Raw genomic sequence first — 17723 nt, forward strand, 5'->3', positions numbered from 1 at the left:
ATAATGATTAAAGCAGCACATGCAACAATAGCCTTGGGCTGGAAAGAAAAGAAAAAAGGGACACTTCAGAAATGGTTAGAATATATCTGGGAACAAGTGACACTGGATATTTTCGATATATTATCCAAAAATAAGACGTGGCAAGATAAACAGAATGAAATTTTGAAGATATGGATAATATACGTGGACTGGATGAAAGAAGCTCGAGTCAATGAAGACATATGGGAGAAGAGGCTACAGAGAATGAACTTACTGCTGTTTGTGTGACAAAACTATGAAGAAGAAGTAATGGGGGGAGGGAGAAAAGGGGAAAAAAGTATCGTTTGAAAATATATGAAGAAGGAAAATACTATAAACTGTAAAATTCAAATGATACAATATTTTTTTTTTAAAAAAGATTCTCTATACCATTCACAGCCAGCATTCCTGGAGGCTGCAGGCAAAGAGGTAGCAGGGTGGAGTTTTCCCTGAAATCAACCTTTGTCATTAGTCAATCTTCATGTTCCAGCATGGTGCAGTCATTAAGAGCAGCGGGCTCTAATCTGAAGTACCAGGTTCGATTCCCCACTCCTCCACAGGCAGCCTGCTGGGTGACCTTGAACTAGTCACAGTTCTCTCTGAACTCTCAGCCCCACCTACCTCACAAAGTGTCTGTTATGAGGAGGGGGAGTTTGTAAGCTGCTTTGATGCTCCTTACTGTTAAGCAGGGTATCAATCCCAATTCTTCTTCTATGAAGAGAAAGTCTGGCTCCGCTGGGGCTGCTCCAGGGTTTTAATTGGACCTCCTCTTTCCCTCAGGATGCTCAGCCCCACTCGGGCCTGCTCCAGGCTTCTATCATCACCCTGTACACCATGTTCGTCACCTGGTCAGCTCTCGCCAATGTGCCAAGTAAGTCCCTGTCAACCTTCCCTGATATTTGTCTTTCTTTGTAATTGCTGAGACCATGTTTATAGGCCTTAGTGAGCAGGGCTTTTTCAGCACTGGCACCTTGCTTGTGGGATGCCCTTCTCCTTGAGACTTAAGAACATAAGAACAAGCCAGCTGGATCAGACCAGAGTCCATCTAGTCCAGCGCTCTGCTACTCGCAGTGGCCCACCAGGTGCCTTTGGGAGCTCACATGCAGGATGTGAAAGCAATGGCCTTACCTCACTTACCTCATACCTATCCTCTTTCAGGCACGCAGCCAAAGTGTTTATTTCTTTTTTTTCCCCAAGTTTTTAACGATGGGGTTGATCTTTAATGTTGCTTTTCTAGCCTGGCCAGTTTTTTAAAACGTTTTAACGTGTATTAAATGAAATGTTATCATCAAAATTTAAAAGAGTTACAAAGACAAATGTATTTTTGTAGGTGTTTTTTTTTTAGCCTGACCAGTTCTGATCGGCATTTAATGGCAAGTTTATGCTCTTGCTGGATGTTTTAAAGATGGGGTTTTCATAGTTAACTTTTGTGCTTGTATGTTCTTATTATGTAGGCCTGACTAGCTCAGTTTCATTAGATCTCAGAAGTTAAGCTGGGTCAGCCTTGGTTAGCACTTGTATGGGAGACTACCAAGGAAGTTCAAGTTTGCTACACAAAGGTATAATTTTGAGTTTTGGATTTATACACACACACCCCTTCCTCTCCTGTAAGGAGACGCAAGGGGGTTTACAATCTCCTCCCCACCCCCAACAAGCAACCTGTGAGGTGGGTGGGGCTGAGAGAGCTCCAAAAAGCTGTGACTAGCCCAAGGTCACCCAGCTGGTGTGTGCTAGAGTGCACAGGCTAATCTAGTTCCCCATATAAGCCTCCACAGCTCAAGTGGCAGAGCGGGGAATCAAACCCGTTCTCCAGATTAGAGTGTACCTGCTTATAACCCTACGCCCTGGCTGCTCCTAATTGGTAGGCAATGGCAAACCACTCTACTCTTCACTTGCCTTGAAACGCCTATGGTTCTAAGATCACTGCGAGTCAGCTGCTGTTTGACAGCCCTTTATTAACAGCGTCAGCCTCAGCAGCTTCTGCCGCCATGTTCTCTGGAGAACTGGCATAGAAATTTTCTAAAATCTGCTAAAGCCACCTCTAGGACCTGTTTGATCTTGGAGTCTAAGGGCCAGATGAGAAGAGATCCTGGAAGATCCCTGATCATCTTTCTACTTTTTTTAAAAATTGTGCAACTCAAGGGCCAGGGAAGTTGTAGGGAATGTAATCAGAGTACAGGGTTTTTTTTATGTTGAATTACACTAGATTACACTACTTGTTGGACAACCCTGATCCTTCTCTCTGTATGATAGTGGCAGACTTTCTCCTGGAAATTACCAAACGCCAGTAGATTTCCTTCGACTTTATAAGTAAAGAAGAATTTAAAAAATGTTGAATGATGATAATTGTGTACTGTCAAGTTGCAGTTAACTTACAGCAACCCCAGATCCATGGGGTCCTCAAGGCAAGAGATGAACAGAGGCATAGTGACCGTGGTCTTCCTTAGTGGTCTCACATTCCAGTACTAACCAGGGCCAAGCCTGCTTCCCTCTGTGTAGCAACCCTGGGCTTCATTGGCGTCCAGTGCTTACCATCCGAGTGCTAACCAGAACGGACCCTGTTTAGCTTCCAAGACCTGAGCAGACCAGACTAGTCAGTGCTATTCATTAGCGTTTATGGACAGGATAGAATAGATCTTTATGCCTGGTAGCAGAAAATTAGGCATTTTTCCAAAAATTCTCTTTATTCAGCAGGGAACCTGTAGCAGTGTGTAGCTTGTTATTTTTTTCTTGCCTTTCCTCAATTTTTATTTCTCGGTCTTGGTTCTCATAGGGAAAGACTGTAACCCCACCCTTCTGGTACGAGTGGAGAACAACAGCACAGCAGGTGTGACAGCTGGTGAACCACTAACACAATGGTGGGATGCGCCGAGCATTGTGGGACTGGTGATATTTGTCCTGTGCACGCTCTTCATCAGGTGAGAATCTTCTGGACGGCTTCCATGTCTGGAATGGCAAACCGAAGCTATGGATGGGGAGGGGCCATGGTTCGGTGCCAGAGCACCTGCTTTTTATGTTGAACATCCCAGCTTTGATCCATGGAATGTCCACAGGACAAGGATCTCTGGTTGCAAGTGATGGGAAGGACCCTATATGGCTACTTTAAGTTGAGCAAGTGTTATTGAGCGAGCCAAGTTTGGATCAGTCCAGTGGTCCATCTAGTCCAGCATCCTGTCTCGCATGGTGGCCAACAGTTCCTCTGGAGGTCCAACAACATGCCATAAGCACAGGTGTCAAACTCATGGCTCTCCAGATGTTCATGAACTCCAGGTGTTCATGAACATGGCCCTCCAGATGTTCATGAATTCCCATCAGTCCTTGCCAGTATAGTTAGTGCTCTTGTTGGGAGGGACTTATTATTGTTATTAATTTGTTGCATTTATATACCGCCCACCCCCGATGGGAATTGTAGTTCATGAACATCTGGAGGCCCATGAGCTTGACACCCCTGCAAGAGGCTGAGGCCTTTTCTTAATGTAACCAGAGGTTTAATGCCTCTGAATGTGGAGATTCCCTTTAGTCTCTAGGGCCAGGCAGCCGCTGATAGACTTCTCCATCAGTCTGTCTAACCCAGGGGTCTGCAACCTGCGGCTCTCCAGATGTTCATGGACTAAAATTCCCATCAGCCCCTGGCCATGCTGGCAGGGACTGATGGGAATTGTGGTCCATGAACATCTGGAGAGCCACAGGTTGCAGATCCCTGGTCTAACCCCTTTCCAAGCCACCTATTCCTGTGGGACTAGTGTTGTGTTTTCGGCAGAGCATGCATTTTATAGGCAGTGGGTCCCAGGCACAGTCTGGCATTCCCACAAATGACCCTCAGGTTGACAGTATTGGGAAGAACAGAGGCGGTGTGGGTGGCAGCCCTTCCCCACCACGAGCAAACAGCGTTTTTGTCTTGAAGTCAGTGTATGGACCCAGGGAGAAGGAGGAGGGGTGTGGTGGGCAATTCCCCCCACGTGGCTAAATGGCTGCAGCCCGGGGACATTTGACCCCATATGTCCCCCTGGTTGGTACGCCCCGGGGAATGACCTTTCTCTGCCTGAGAGCCTAGAAGCCCATTGCCAGTCAGAATAGTCAAGATATGCTGGGCCAGTGGCCTAATTCTCCAAGGCAGCCTAACCATGATTAAGCTCAGTTTCAGCCTTGTGGGAATCATTTCTCAGAAGCTGCTCCCACAAAGGCCGAGAAGCTTTTTATTCCAGAACACAGCCATGTTGAGAACCTTGTTGTAGACGCCGGTCAGAATCCGAGCTGTATCTCTGTTCTGCTTATTGCTGATAATAGTTTCGCAGCAGGGGCCCCTGACCTGGCTCGACCCTCTCCTTTTGAAGGCTGCAGTGAATTCTGGGAGAAAATAGGAGGCAAGGTTGAAAGTGGTTTTTGTGCTAGAGGACAGGGTAACCTCACAAGCTGTCTCCACAGGATGTACCGAGTTGTCTCCGCATTGCTTCCAACCTCCCTCTGGTGGTAATGAGAAGTAAATTCCTCCCTAAGATTTTTTTTCCCCCTTTCATTTTTAAAAAATAGATCACGTATTTTCAAAAGGACTATTACAACTTTGCTTAAGTGGGGAGTATAATTTACAAAAATCGGGAAGTTGGTTGGGTTTAAGATGACCACGCAGCTTTGCTGATTTCAGAAAGACTTCAGCTCTAGCACTGTACTTCAGTATCATTTATAGTTGCTAACTCTAGATCAGGGGTAGGGAACCTGCGGCTCTCCAGATGTTCAGGAACTACAATTCCCATCAGCCTCTGTCAGCATGGCCAATTGGCCATGCTGGTAGGGGCTGATGGGAATTGTAGTTCCTGAACATCTGGAGAGCCGCAGGTTCCCTACCCCTGCTCTAGATATTAAAATTCCTAGAAATTTGGGGGAAGGTACGGTTTGGGCAGATGACCGACCTCAGTGGGGTATAATGTCTTGGAGTCCACCCTCCAAAGTGGGAATTCTCTCCTGGGAATTGACCTCTGCAGTCTAGAGATCGGTTGTAATTCCAGGAGATCTTTAGGCTCCACCTGGATTCCACCGCCTTATTAATCCAATTGGGGTAGGTGCACCTGAATTCAGTAATCACCAAAAAATCTGCACCGAATGGCTTAACCGGCTGAATGGCAGCCTGTATTTCACAAATTCTTTCACTAAAGGTCACTAAACTCAATATACCATGAACGTACGTCGATATTTTCTTGTATCCAACATGTTGAAATGTAACCACCACTTGTGCTTAATCGTAAACACTCAGTTAGAAATACAAGATTTGACTAAATGTGATGCCAGTATAGAAAATGGTCACACAAGACTCAGGCTGTTTCCGCACGGCCACGCTGGGGGTTGGGTCGACGTACATGACACCGACCCAACCCCCCTGGGACCGTTCGCACGAACGGTCCCGGTAACGAAAGGGAAGATCGGCTCGCGGAGCTGCCGTGCAGCCCGAGTCGATACCTACCTTCTTCTGGGCGCACCGTCCAGTGAGTCGCTGAGGCCAGGGAACAACGCCCCCTGCTCACAATGCGCGCAGCCAGCTCCGGAGTCGCGGGGCAGGGTTAAGCGTGTCCCTGATATCTCAGTGATGCGCTGGACAGTCGCAGAGAAGGTAGGTCGATCGAGCAAGGGGGGAGGGATGGCGCCTCCGATCGGGCAAGGGGGGGAGGGATGGTGGGAAAATGGCGGCTTCGCGGTTGCTGGGGAGGAGTGAGGGCAGCGCGGCTGCGAAGCAGCTGCGCCCCCCATGCGAACAGCTCCCTGGGGACGGCGTTTTTGCTGTCCCCAGGGCGCTGTATTTGGCCCGTGCGGAAAGGGCCCCAAACACGTGTAATCTTGTATTCCACAATAAGGTACCCGGTTAGTCAACCCCCAGGTGGTTTTGACTTCATGATTCTCACTTCAGCTTGACCAAAGCACCTCTGTAAAGTACAAATTATACAAGTATTATGATGCACATCATATCCCTGTATAAGTGTGTGTTTTCTCAAGATTCAATTGATTTATGGCAGTGGTGGCGAACCTTTGGCACTCCAGATGTTATGGACTACAATTCCCATCAGTCCCTTCCAGCATGGCCATGCTGGCAGGGGCTGATGGGAAATGTAGTCCATAACATCTGGAGTGCCAAAGGTTCGCCACCACGGATTTATGCTAACCACAGCAAGGGGCTTTCAAGGCATGTGATAAGCAGAAATGGTTTGCCATTGTCTTCCTCTGCAGTCTTCTTTGGCAGTCCCTTATCCAAGTATTGACCCTGCTTATCTTCCAAGATCTGATGAGATTGGACTACACCTTTCCACATCCCTAGTCTCTTTTAGCATTTAAGAAATAAATCCATGCCCCATGAAGATCAATATCCGTCCAGCAGCACATTAAAGATCAACACAATTTTTCCAGGGTCGAAGCTGTTGTGAGTTAAATACGCTGCGGAATTTTGTTGGTTTTTAAGCTGCTGCTGGACTCAAATTTTGTTTGACTAATATAGCCATCCTCCTGAAAGATACCTGCCCCAAGCATCGCTCAGGAATCCTGATGGATAAAATACAGTGCTTTTGATGTTACAGGACAAACAATGGGAGCTATACAAGATGCGATGTGCGGGTAATTTCTCTTTGTTTGCCACCAGCATCCGATCCTCTGACCATGCCCAGGTGAATAAGATGATGCTGACAGAGGAGAGCCCAGGAATGCTGAGTGGGGACAGCCCGACCTTAGAAGATGGGGTGCACCGGGCTTACGACAATGAGCAAGACGGAGTGTCTTACAACTACACCTTCTTCCATATCTGCCTTTTCTTGGCCTCCCTCTACATCATGATGACCCTCACCAACTGGTACAGGTATGTTTGGTTGCTGTGAGCATGTCCCTTAGTGTGAGGAAGCTGGAACTGAACAATCCGGGGGGAGAGGGGAATCTTGGCATAGGAGTAGTGGATAGGGAAGAGGCTTCATGCTCCAGTCCTGCTTTTAGGTGTTATCTTAAGTCTATAACATCAGCCTCGTGTTGCGAAATTCCTGGAGATTTGAAGGGGGAGAGGTGGAGCCTTGGGGAGGTGGGGTATTTGGGGGGGGGGCAGTGTTAGATCTCAAACCTTGAAACAACAAATGGACCCTGTATCGATGATCAGTAACATTTATTGATAGGCAACAAAGCACCCAGCTTGTAAAAGCTGGTTCTGCCGAACCTGGCTTTTGCTATCCCCTTTATTCATAAGTAAATCCCCCCTCCCATTTTCCCAGAGAATGTGAGAAAGAATTATTCCGGAGCCTAGGCACCCCAAGGTCGGCGATAGATAGAGGTAGAGCCGCCTTGCCTCCTGCCCCCACAGGACAACGGAAACATCCCGTTTCCCATGAGACCAAAAATGTCAGGGGTAAACCTAGTTATCTACTCAGCGTGTGAAGCCATAAAATAAGATCAAGGAAAGACTGCCCCACTACAGCAGTGGTCACATATAGCAGGCTGGCTGCATATATCTCGTAGTGATTACACTGAGTCAGGACTGCATCTCAATCAGCCAGATAACAATCCCTGGCAATATATCTTGTAATAACGTCAGCACGCTGGGAATGCATCTCAGTCACTAGGCGCATCCCTGGCACGCAGTTGTAATCCCAGGGGGTCTCCAGGTCCTTCATGAAGGTTGGAAACCATCCTTGCGCCAAAAATAACTGGGGTGCGAGGAGGGGCATTTAATTCTTCCCCCCACAAACACTGGTTCCTATATTAGTTATAATTTGAATCATAGATTGCTCCATTATGGGAGGCATGCAGGCCGTCTGGGCCAAGAAGCAACTACTGTGTGTGGGTGGGAGGGAGAGGGGCTAGCACGATCTGACTTCTGTTTAGAGGTGGCGTGCTCACGGGGACATGTGGGGTCACATGTCTCCGGGCACACGCCCCCCACACCCCTCCTCTCAGCTGAGCCCTGCCCCGCCAGGCAGCTCCTTCAGCTGTTGGAGGCTCTGCTGGCTGAAGGAGCAGCCTGGTGTGGCCGGGTCAAGGGGCTGCCCATGGCAGGCTCCTGCCAGCTAAGGTAAGTGGGGTGCAGAAGGGGGTGCATGGGGGAGGGCTTGCCTGGAACAGGTGTTGCCCCAGGTGCCATCCCCCCCCCCCCCCCCCATGCCTCTGCTTCTGTCTATCAAGGAAAAAAACTCTGGAAGATTTGACTTCTCTGCTTTTACAGTGTTTGTTGTGGCGGGAGGTGAAGGGACTGATCCATTAGGGATATTCTTGAAATCTGTTCTGGGTTAGAAAGTAATAACTAAAAGCAGCAATTGGCAATTCAGTATGAGGAAGGAGAGGAGAGGTTTTTCTGTAGATTCTGTGAGCTTTGTCTTACTAGTTTATCATGGCTGACCCTAATCTGGGTTTGCATTCCTTACTGCTTGTGTCTGGCATGGGAGAACTCCTTTTGTTGTTGTTGTTGTAAGTTTTATTTATTTTGTATATATGGACAACAGAAAAAGAAAAAGTCCAAATCCGGGGGCCCTTCCCTCCCTACAGTAGTAATAATGAAACAAGAAAAACAAACATCCCTACACATATATATGGTGACTTCCAGCTACCTCGCTATGGATTCGAATGCGAATCTAGTCCCATGCTTATGGTTAATATCTGCATTTTTAAACTTTCAGTCCTTGTAAAATTACTTTAGTCCAGTATGCTGGTTTCATTTAAGTCTCATATCCTGCCATTATTTCTCTATTTGTATATGTTTTCAATAAGTAGTCTGCAAGGGATTTCCAATCTTTAAGAAAATTGTCCATATTCTTGCCTCTTATAAATGCTTTCAGCCTTGCCACCTCTGCATATTCTGTGACTTTCAAAATGCAGTCTTGTTTTGTTGGAATTTTGTTGTCCCTCCGTTTGTATGTATATAAAATTCTTGCTGTAGTTGTCATATACATAAAATGTGTTCTGTATTGATCAGGAATGCCTTCCCCCATCAATCCCAACAAAAATGCCTCAGCTTTTTTTCAATTGTTATTTTCATAATCTTTTGCATTTCTTTTAAAGTCATATCCCAAAACAATTTTGCCGATTTACATGTCCACCACGTGTGAAAAAAGAACTCTCCTGCTGTTGACATTTCCAGCATTTCTTTGATAATCCCTTATATATTTTAGACAGTTTTTTCTTTGTTAAATACCATCTATACATCATCTTAGAATAATGTTCTTTCAAGTTACAACAAGCTGTAAATTTCAGATCTTTTTTCTGTAATCTTTCCCATTGTTCCATTTGTATGCTTCTCCCCACATTATTGGCCCATTTTACCATCACCGATTTTACCACCTCTTCCTCGGTTTCCCACTTCAATAACATCTTATACATTGTAGTAATTAGTTTATCATCATTTGTACATAGGTTACTTTCAAACTCTGTCATCTGTGTAACAAAACCTGTATTTTTGTCATCTGCTTTAAATGTTTCTAGGAATTGATAGTAATGGAACCCGTTTTTAGCTATATCTTTTCATTCATCCAGTGGTTTGAACTCTGGCTTGGGAGAACTTAAATCCCTGCTGAATAGTCTTCTAAAACTCTGCATTCTTGAGTATATTGATGCATTTGCATACTGTCTCCATGTGTTACAGGAGTAGTGTCAAACTCCAAGTTCAAACAATAACTCACTTGATGGATTCAAGGGTTTTATTGATGACATGAGAGTAACAGCGAAAGACAGTTCTGGCAAGAAGGCACCAAAACTGTTGATAATATGTTGCAGCAATCCCCACCCCTCATCTGAACCAAAGCAACATTGAGAGTCCAGCCTGAGAGCCACAGGCTCAACCACAGAGCTACAAGGGCAAGAATTAGATAAACACCTGCAAAGCAAAAAAGCAAAGCTCATCCCCACAGCTCCCCCCCCCCTTTGTAGGAATGACATCCTGACAAGTAGTAAGTGAACTCAACCCTTTTTCAAATAATATAAAACAATGATGTAGGGGCATAAGATTCAGACTGCAGCAAAAACTAGTTAAAAAGTAAAAATGTCATAAGCAGGCAACAGAGAGCCAGTGTGGTGTTATGGTTAGAGTGTCAGACTAGGATATCTGGGAAACCCTCCGTGGGATCTCCATGGAAGCTTGCTGGGGACCTAGGGGCAATCACACGGTCTTTCTCAGCAAAACCTACATCACAGTGTAGTTGTGTAGATAAAATGGAGAAGAGGATGGTGTAAGCCCCTTTGGGTCCCTGCTTCTTGGAACAGTAGGGTATAATTGAAGTAAATAAATAGAAAGCAAAAGCAGCACACATATATACCCACACGAATGCGAGCACTTTTAACTTGACGCTGGAAAATGATCCTGTTTGGTGCCAGGCAGGTGATTGTGCAGACAGTGTTTTGTAAGCAAGGTGCCACCATGGAAAAGAGAAGAAGAGTTTGGATTTATATCCCACCTTTCTCTCCTGTCAGGAGACTCAAGGTGGCTTACAAGCTCCTTTCCCTTCCTCTCCCCACAACAGACCCTTTGTGAGGTAGATGAGGCTGAGAGAGTTCTGAAGAACTGTGACTGGCCCAAGGTCACCCAGCAGGAATGTAGGAGTGCGGAAACACATCTGGTTCCCCAGATAAGCCTCTGCCACTCAGGTGGAGAAGTGGGGAATCAAACCCTGTTCTCCAGATTAGAATCCACCTGCTCTTAGCCCCTTAAGAAGGGCAAAACATTGTTTTTGTGACTATTTTGGTGAGGGTTTGTGGATTGGGTTCTTTAAAAAAATAATTTGAGGAGTTTGGTTTAGATTGTTTCGCTACAGTTGTTTGATTTCGAAAAGCTGTCTGGAGCCCTTCTGAGCAGGTGGGATACAAATGTTTGAAAATAAAAATTCGCATACCTGTTGAGAGCATCCCATCCCACTTGGCTGCTGCAGACATGCCTAGCTAGGTGTCCTCAGGAGTCACCAGCATAGTGTAGTGGGTGGGAGTGGTGAACTGTAATCTGGTTCACCAGATTTGATTCCCCACTCCTCCAAGTGAGCAGCGGACTCTGATCTGGTGAACCAGGTTTGTTTCCCCACTCCTACACATGAAGCCTGCTGGGTGACCTTGGGTCAGTCACAGTTCGCTCATAACTTTCTCAGCCCCACCTACCTCGCAAGGTGATTGATGTGGGGAGAGGAAGGGAAAGGAGTCTTTAAGCTGCTTTGAGACTCCTTGCAGGGAGAAAGGGGGTATAAATGCAAACTCTTCTTCTTCACAAATGTGTGGCTGTCTCATGTCCCTATTGAAGTGGCAGGTTCTATTATGCTTTAAAATTCGCTGTCTCTTCACTTTGTAACTTCTCTTCTGATGTAATGAACTGAGAAAGCTTCTTGTGGGGTTGAAGTTTTTTCCGAACTAAGCCATGTTTTGTCATAAGAGATAACTGAGGAGAAAATGTCTGCCTGGGTAAAAATTGCCTCATCATTTTGATCCCAACAGGAGGGGCTGAGGTAAGAATTTTCTACCAATCATCACATTTTTGTCCCATCCTTCCTCCTAGGAGCTCAGAACACCCAGGCACAGACTCTTCGCTCCATTTTGTCCTCACGACAAAATGGGGGTGGGCTTGGCAGAGAGGGGGTGGCTGGTCCAAAGTCAACCAGTGAACTTCCATGCCAGAGTGGGGTCTGAACCCATGCTCTTCCCCTGTCCTAGTCAAACCCTTGTAAAAGCCACGCTGAGATTCGAATCCATGCTCTTCCCCATCCTAGTCAGTCACTTCTAATAATCCTGGTGAGATCCTGCACAACGTGCCCCCTAAACTTCCCAGATGCAAGATGCGTACGAATTGCTCCTTTTTTTTTTTTAAAGGCTTGTGGTGTTTGGCTTTACCCTCTGCTGTTGCCTAGGTAACGAGCACAGAGCAGCAGTGTTTCAAGGCCGTGTTTTGAGGAGGAGAGAGAAAGGCCGTCTCAGATGAACTCGGTTTAGGGGAGCAGAGGGCTCACGGTGCTCAGGGGCGTTTCCGTTAGAGCAGCTCCAGGGGGCGCCATTTTTCAAAACCAGAACTCCCGCCTGGGTCCCAAGATCTTTGCACCGTTGGCTGTAGCTAGACCTTTCCCATTGCTGTGAAAGCCCGTCTATTTATAGCGCATGACTTTACTGTTGCATCCCTACCTGCAGACATGCCAGATCTGCAAAGCATTTGCTCTTGTCTCTTAGCAGGCTTGACAGCACGTGGGAAACTGGCAGCTAGCTGCAGCGTTTTTTTGGTTTGGAGCCATAAGCTCAAACTTCTTTTCTCTCTCTCCTCCTCCTCCTCCTCCTCCTCCTCCTCTCCTGTGTCAGGCTTTGAGCATGGCTGGAGTAGAGGCAGCCAGCATAGGGAAAGATTGTGGATAGAGTCCCACAGAGCAGCCGGCTGCCAAAAGGACAGGAATGGGAAGTGAGAGAATGCATCTTGCTCGAGCTGATGAAACCTCTTCGCTTTCTCTTCATAATCCCGTTCATAAAAGTGAAGAAGAAGCAAGCCTTTATTGGCATAGACAGCAGTACAACAATAATAAAAACAGATTAAAAAGCATATACAATACAGGATATACATGTTGGGATGAAGGAAATCTACTGGCATTTAGTAATTTCTAGGAGAAAGTCTGCCACTATCATACATAGAGAAGGATCAGGGTTGTCCAACAAGTAGTGTAATCTAAATAAATCGGGGAGATCGGGTAAATGTAAAGGAGTGAGATTCACATACTTGGATCTGATTTCCTTGAATCTGAGACAGTGAAGTAATTGGTGGGCCAGAGATTCAACTGAGCCATCGTTACATGGGCACAATCTTTTAGCCTTTTCTTGCTTATTAAATCTGCCATGTAACAAGGCAGAAGGCATAACATTAAACCTGGTGAGCATTATGGCTCTCCTTTGAACAGGGTTTATTAAGCAATACAGGTAGTGTGCCAAATGGCTCCGTTCAAATGGGAGAGCGTTCATAAAAGTGAAAACTTGAATTACCAGGAGGACTTGGAAGAAGCCACCAAGCGGGTGCTTCACTGCCTCTGTATGTTGAGTCTCTTGTGAGGAAGCACCAGGAAATCGGCCTGTAAATAATTGCATGGATGAAAATATCTGAGCAGCAAAGGGAACTTCTGTGCAGCTAAGGTGGATATAGACAGTTGAGTTTCCTTTCTGTCCATCCTGGATGTCGACATCTCTTACCTACATTTACAGACCCCGCATGAGGTAGTCACTAGAGTGTTGGATTTGGATTCCATTCCCCCCTCTGCTTTGGAAGCTCGCTGGACAACTTCAGGTCCAGTCGTTCTCTCTCAGCCTAACCTATCTCACAAGGTTCTGGTTAGGATGACATGGAAGAAGGAAAAATAACGTTGTAAGCTGCTAGTGACCTCAAGTCCAGTCACTTTCTCTCAGCCTAATCTACCTCACAAGGTTGTTAAGATAAAGTGTAGAAGGGAAGAACAATGTTGTAGGCCTCTTTAGGTTCCCACTGAGGTCTAAAGGGAAGGGGGGGGGGGTTTAAATTTATCTCCTTCATTTATATCCTTTCTCTCCAGTGGGGATCCAAAGCAGCTTATGTCATTCTGTCTTCCATTTTATCCTCCCAACACCCCTGTCAGAGAGGTTAAACTGAGAGGTTGTGTCCAGCCCAAGGTTACATAGTGAGTTCCCATAGCACAAGTCAGCACTGTTAACTGATACACCAAGCTTGTTTTCTGCTGCTCCAGAGGTTAGGACCAGGAGTAATGAGTTCAAGGTGAAGGAAAAGAGATTCCATCTAAACATAAGGAAAAACTTCCTGACAGTAAGGGCTGTTCGGCAGTGGAATGCACCACCTCGGAGTGCGGTAGAGTCTCCTTTGGAGGTTTTTAAAGAGAAGCTGGATGGCCATCTGTCAGGAGTGCTTTGATTGTGTGTTCTTGCATTGCAGGGGGTTGGACTTGATTGCCTTTGGAGTCTCTTCCAACTCTGTGATTCTATATCTTCTTTATTACTCTTTTCTTCCCTCCCCAGACCTGATGAACATCACCAAAAGCTCACTAGTCCATGGACTGCAGTCTGGGTGAAGATCTCTTCTAGCTGGACCGGCCTTCTCCTCTACGTGTGGACCCTGATTGCACCTATCGTGCTTCCAGATCGAGACTTTAGCTGAAAAAAAACGTTCCTCAACACCTCAGAAGCTAAACAGAATGTGTTTCTCGGCAGAAAGAAATAAGAATATCCTGGTTCCTTGACTTGAATTTAGAACTCGGCTCCAGTCCCTCTAGGCATTGGAGCTGTCTGCCATTCTCTTGCTCTTCTGCATTGATTTGTGCCTTTCCCCCTGCTTTGGTTTTTATTTCAAAGGAAAAGGATGCCAAAAAGGGAACCTCTGTTGCTTGTGTGAAATGCTGGATGAGTAAGGAAATAGAATAGGAAGGTGTTTATTGCTGTTGGCCGTGACCTTGGAACATGTTCTGGAATAACTAAAGAAGTCCATGACATCCTACACTGTCTTTGTTTCTAAAGAATGTTCAGATGAATGTAGCTGTTTTAAAGTAAGTCTCTACCAATATGCCTTATCCTTGGAAGCCTTTTTTTAAAATAAATAAACCTATGTTCCTTTTGATATGCAACTTTGATGGGAAAAAAGGTTGCAATAAATGGGCAGCTTTTGAGAATCAAACTTCACTGTCAATGGGATCTGTTTCTGGTTGTGGGGAATGAACTTTGGCTTACTATAGCCAAAAGCAGAGGTCACGTGTGAAAATGACGCCAAACAAGACTCTAGTGGTCCTTAAAAGACATTCCCACACACGCTAAATCGTGCACTGTCAATCAGACAGAAGTCTTTATTGGCATTATAAATTACCATGTTACAGTATTAAAAACAAAAAAGGAAACGTTTATCTATTAATTGAACCCATCAAATACATTAATATATGCATTAAATATCTACATACAGACCCTGTATGCAGAACACAAAGAGATCTAAATTAACCATGACTATTTTGTGGAGAATAATTACGCTTACCTAGGTAATGCTTCGGAAAGCTTGCAACATTTTCGCAGATAAGATCGCAAGAACCATTGAGTAGGAAGTTCATAGCAGATGATGACATGCCAATATTTAACCTCTCTATCATCCCTTGTCAATCCACTTATGAAGCACTGTGCAACTGGATTTTATTGTGTGAACTCCAGTTGCAAGTGATCACAAAAGTGCATTGGAAGTGTACCGAAAATGAGTTGTCCTGTGTGTGTGAAAGTGTTGTGTGCACTTTCAATGCACTTTAGCAATCATTTTCAAGGGGGGTTGGCCATTTCACACGAGAAAATCCAATTGTAAAGTGCACCAAAAGCAGCTTGAAAGGAAAGGGCATTTTTTAAAATTTGCTTGTCTTTAACGGGCCACCAGACTCCTAGGGTTTGCTACAGGTACTCATCCGGAATTATTTGGAAATGGAGAAAGTTACACTCTGATGTACACAACGTGCGAGGTATTGGGAAATTGTGTTCAAGGTTTGTTTTTTAAATAAGCCTCTGGGTGTAGAACCAAGAGAACTTCCTACTGTTGTCTCTTTCTCCTGAACGCCCAAATCTGGCTGTCTTTCATCCTCAGTTGTGGCTATATTGGAGAAAATCATGCATCATTATCTTGCATTCCTTTTAGCCCTCATGGTCCTGGATGACTGAAAAAAGAATGTAGATGATGAAGAAGAAGTGTTTGGATTTATACCCCCACCTTTCTCTCCTGTAAGGAGACTCAAGATGGCTTACAAGCTCCTTTCCCTTCCTCTCCCTACAACAGACACCTTATGAGGTAGATGAGGCTGAGAGAGCCCTGAGGTCACCCAACAGGCCCAAGGTCACCCAACAGGAATGTAGGAGTGTGGAAACACATCTGGTTCACCAGGTAAGCCTCCGCCACTCAGGTGGAGGAGGGGAGAATCAAACCCCATTCTCCAGATTAGAATCCACCTGCTCTTAACCACTACACCACACTGGTTCTCATGAAAAAGGGACTTGGAAGAGCACTGCGCTTCTGACTGCTTTTTCCCTCAGCACATGGCGGTGCTATCCGATCTGCCGTCAACGAATGAACTTGAGCACCTTGGGAAACTCACGGACTTTATTTTTTGCTCTCTTCAGTGAACAGTAGAGGGCAGCACCTGTCCATCCAGAACAAAGAATTGGTCTCTTGTTTTCCTGGTTTGCTAAGAGTTCTTTTCTCTTAAATAAATGCTATTGAACCAGTGGGGTACAGATACAGGTTCTTGGGTAGCACCACAGTTCATAGTATCTTCTATTTACTAGAAGGAGCAGTATGAAAGGAACCAACTTGGTATGAAAAGTCTTTCTGCATCATTAGCACAAGAACAGCCAGCCCAATGCTTGTGGAAGCTCTAAGGCATGAAGCGTGATACGTCTCCTGTTGTTGATTTCCAGTACACTGCCTTGGGACCAAGAGGCTCCATTTAGCGTCCATGGCTAAGAGCCACACGTTTGTAGCAAGCTTTTTAAAAAGCTGCTTGTCAGCCATCACCACAGAAGCCAGTCTTTATAGGTTGGATGCAGGAACATTCCTTTACCTCCTTTGGTCTGTCCTGGACTTCTTGCCCATCTCTTTCATTGGGTGCTCCCAAGGTTTAATATTATGGAGGAGAAAGAGAATTAGGCCTCCTTATCTACTCTCTGCTTTTAGTTATATATATGCATGAAGTCTTCTATTGAATCAGACCAGTGGTCCAATGAGGTCAGCATTATCTGTGGAGACTGGCAGTAGCTCTCTAGGGCTACTTTCAGGGGCATATGGGGAGACATATTGGGTCAGGGAGACATATGGGGCCAAATGTCCCCAGGCTGCGGCCATTTAGTCACATGGAGGGTGGAAAATCCCACACTCTTCTTCCTTCCCCACAGGGTCATATGCTGATTTCAAGACCTGGTGCAAGAAAAGTTGTTTTGGCCATGGTGGGGGAGGGTGGCTGCCCGTGGGGGTGGGGGGGTGGGGCAAAAAATCAGATTTTGCATTAGGCTACATTTCCCCTAGATATGCCTCTGGCTACTTTGCATTTCCATTTTCTACTCTCACTCCAGCTCCGTTTCCTTTATGAGAATGTGCTGCCCTTGTGTTCCAAATGAGGGGACAATATTTGCAGTGTTCTAGTTCCCGTTCCTTGATCATTCATAACGCTGAATTTGCTTTTTTCCTTGCTGCCAAAATGCAGGGATGATCTGTTTCTAGGCAGTTGCAAGCCATTTGAATTCCACCGTCACATATGTAACGAGGATTTTTTTCCCCATCCAGTTTCTCCCGAGAGAAAAGAATTGTTGTGAAGAAACAAAACATTGTGAAAAATGAGATCATATGGGTTTGATTGGCTGTTGCGGGGCCGTTGCCTGATAGTTTTTGCTCCTAATGTTTCGCCCACATCTATGGCTGGCATCTTCGTAGTAGCCAGTAGTGTAGCGAGAGAGGCGTGGGGGGTTAGAGCCCCAGGCACCAGGTGGAGCTTGGGGGTGGAGCCAATAACAGCAAGCTAGAACCGGTCAGCCCCGCTGCTCAGTTTGATCCTGGCCTCAGCAAAGCTTAGATTGAGCTTTAAACTGCAGGCTCAAAGTCTTGACAGGGCATGCTCAGTCACTTCTGGGTGAGCTGAGGCCAGCATCAAATGGGCCCGTACCACTCCTAAACTCCACATGACCCCTGAGCAGAGGCGGAGCTACAATGGGGACATCTGGGGCAGCTTGCCCTAGGCACCGCCATTGCAGTCCCGTGT

The 17723-nt window shown here is 45.8% G+C and overlaps 1 protein-coding gene across 1 annotated transcript in view; it reads left to right on the top strand.

The window, feature by feature from the left end:
- SERINC2 (serine incorporator 2) overlaps positions 1-14626 on the top strand; it is a 38506-nt gene extending 23880 nt beyond the window's left edge. Inside the window, exons 7-10 of the mRNA XM_048502301.1 lie at positions 799-889; positions 2792-2936; positions 6638-6850; positions 13975-14626. Of these exons, the coding sequence (XP_048358258.1) occupies positions 799-889; positions 2792-2936; positions 6638-6850; positions 13975-14113 (588 nt within the window). The 3' untranslated portion in view covers positions 14114-14626. The remainder of the gene's footprint in view (positions 1-798; positions 890-2791; positions 2937-6637; positions 6851-13974) is intronic.
- Positions 14627-17723: the final 3097 nt, after the last annotated feature.

Source organism: Sphaerodactylus townsendi, linkage group LG06 (assembly GCF_021028975.2).
Source record: "Sphaerodactylus townsendi isolate TG3544 linkage group LG06, MPM_Stown_v2.3, whole genome shotgun sequence".
NCBI lineage: Eukaryota > Metazoa > Chordata > Lepidosauria > Squamata > Sphaerodactylidae > Sphaerodactylus > Sphaerodactylus townsendi.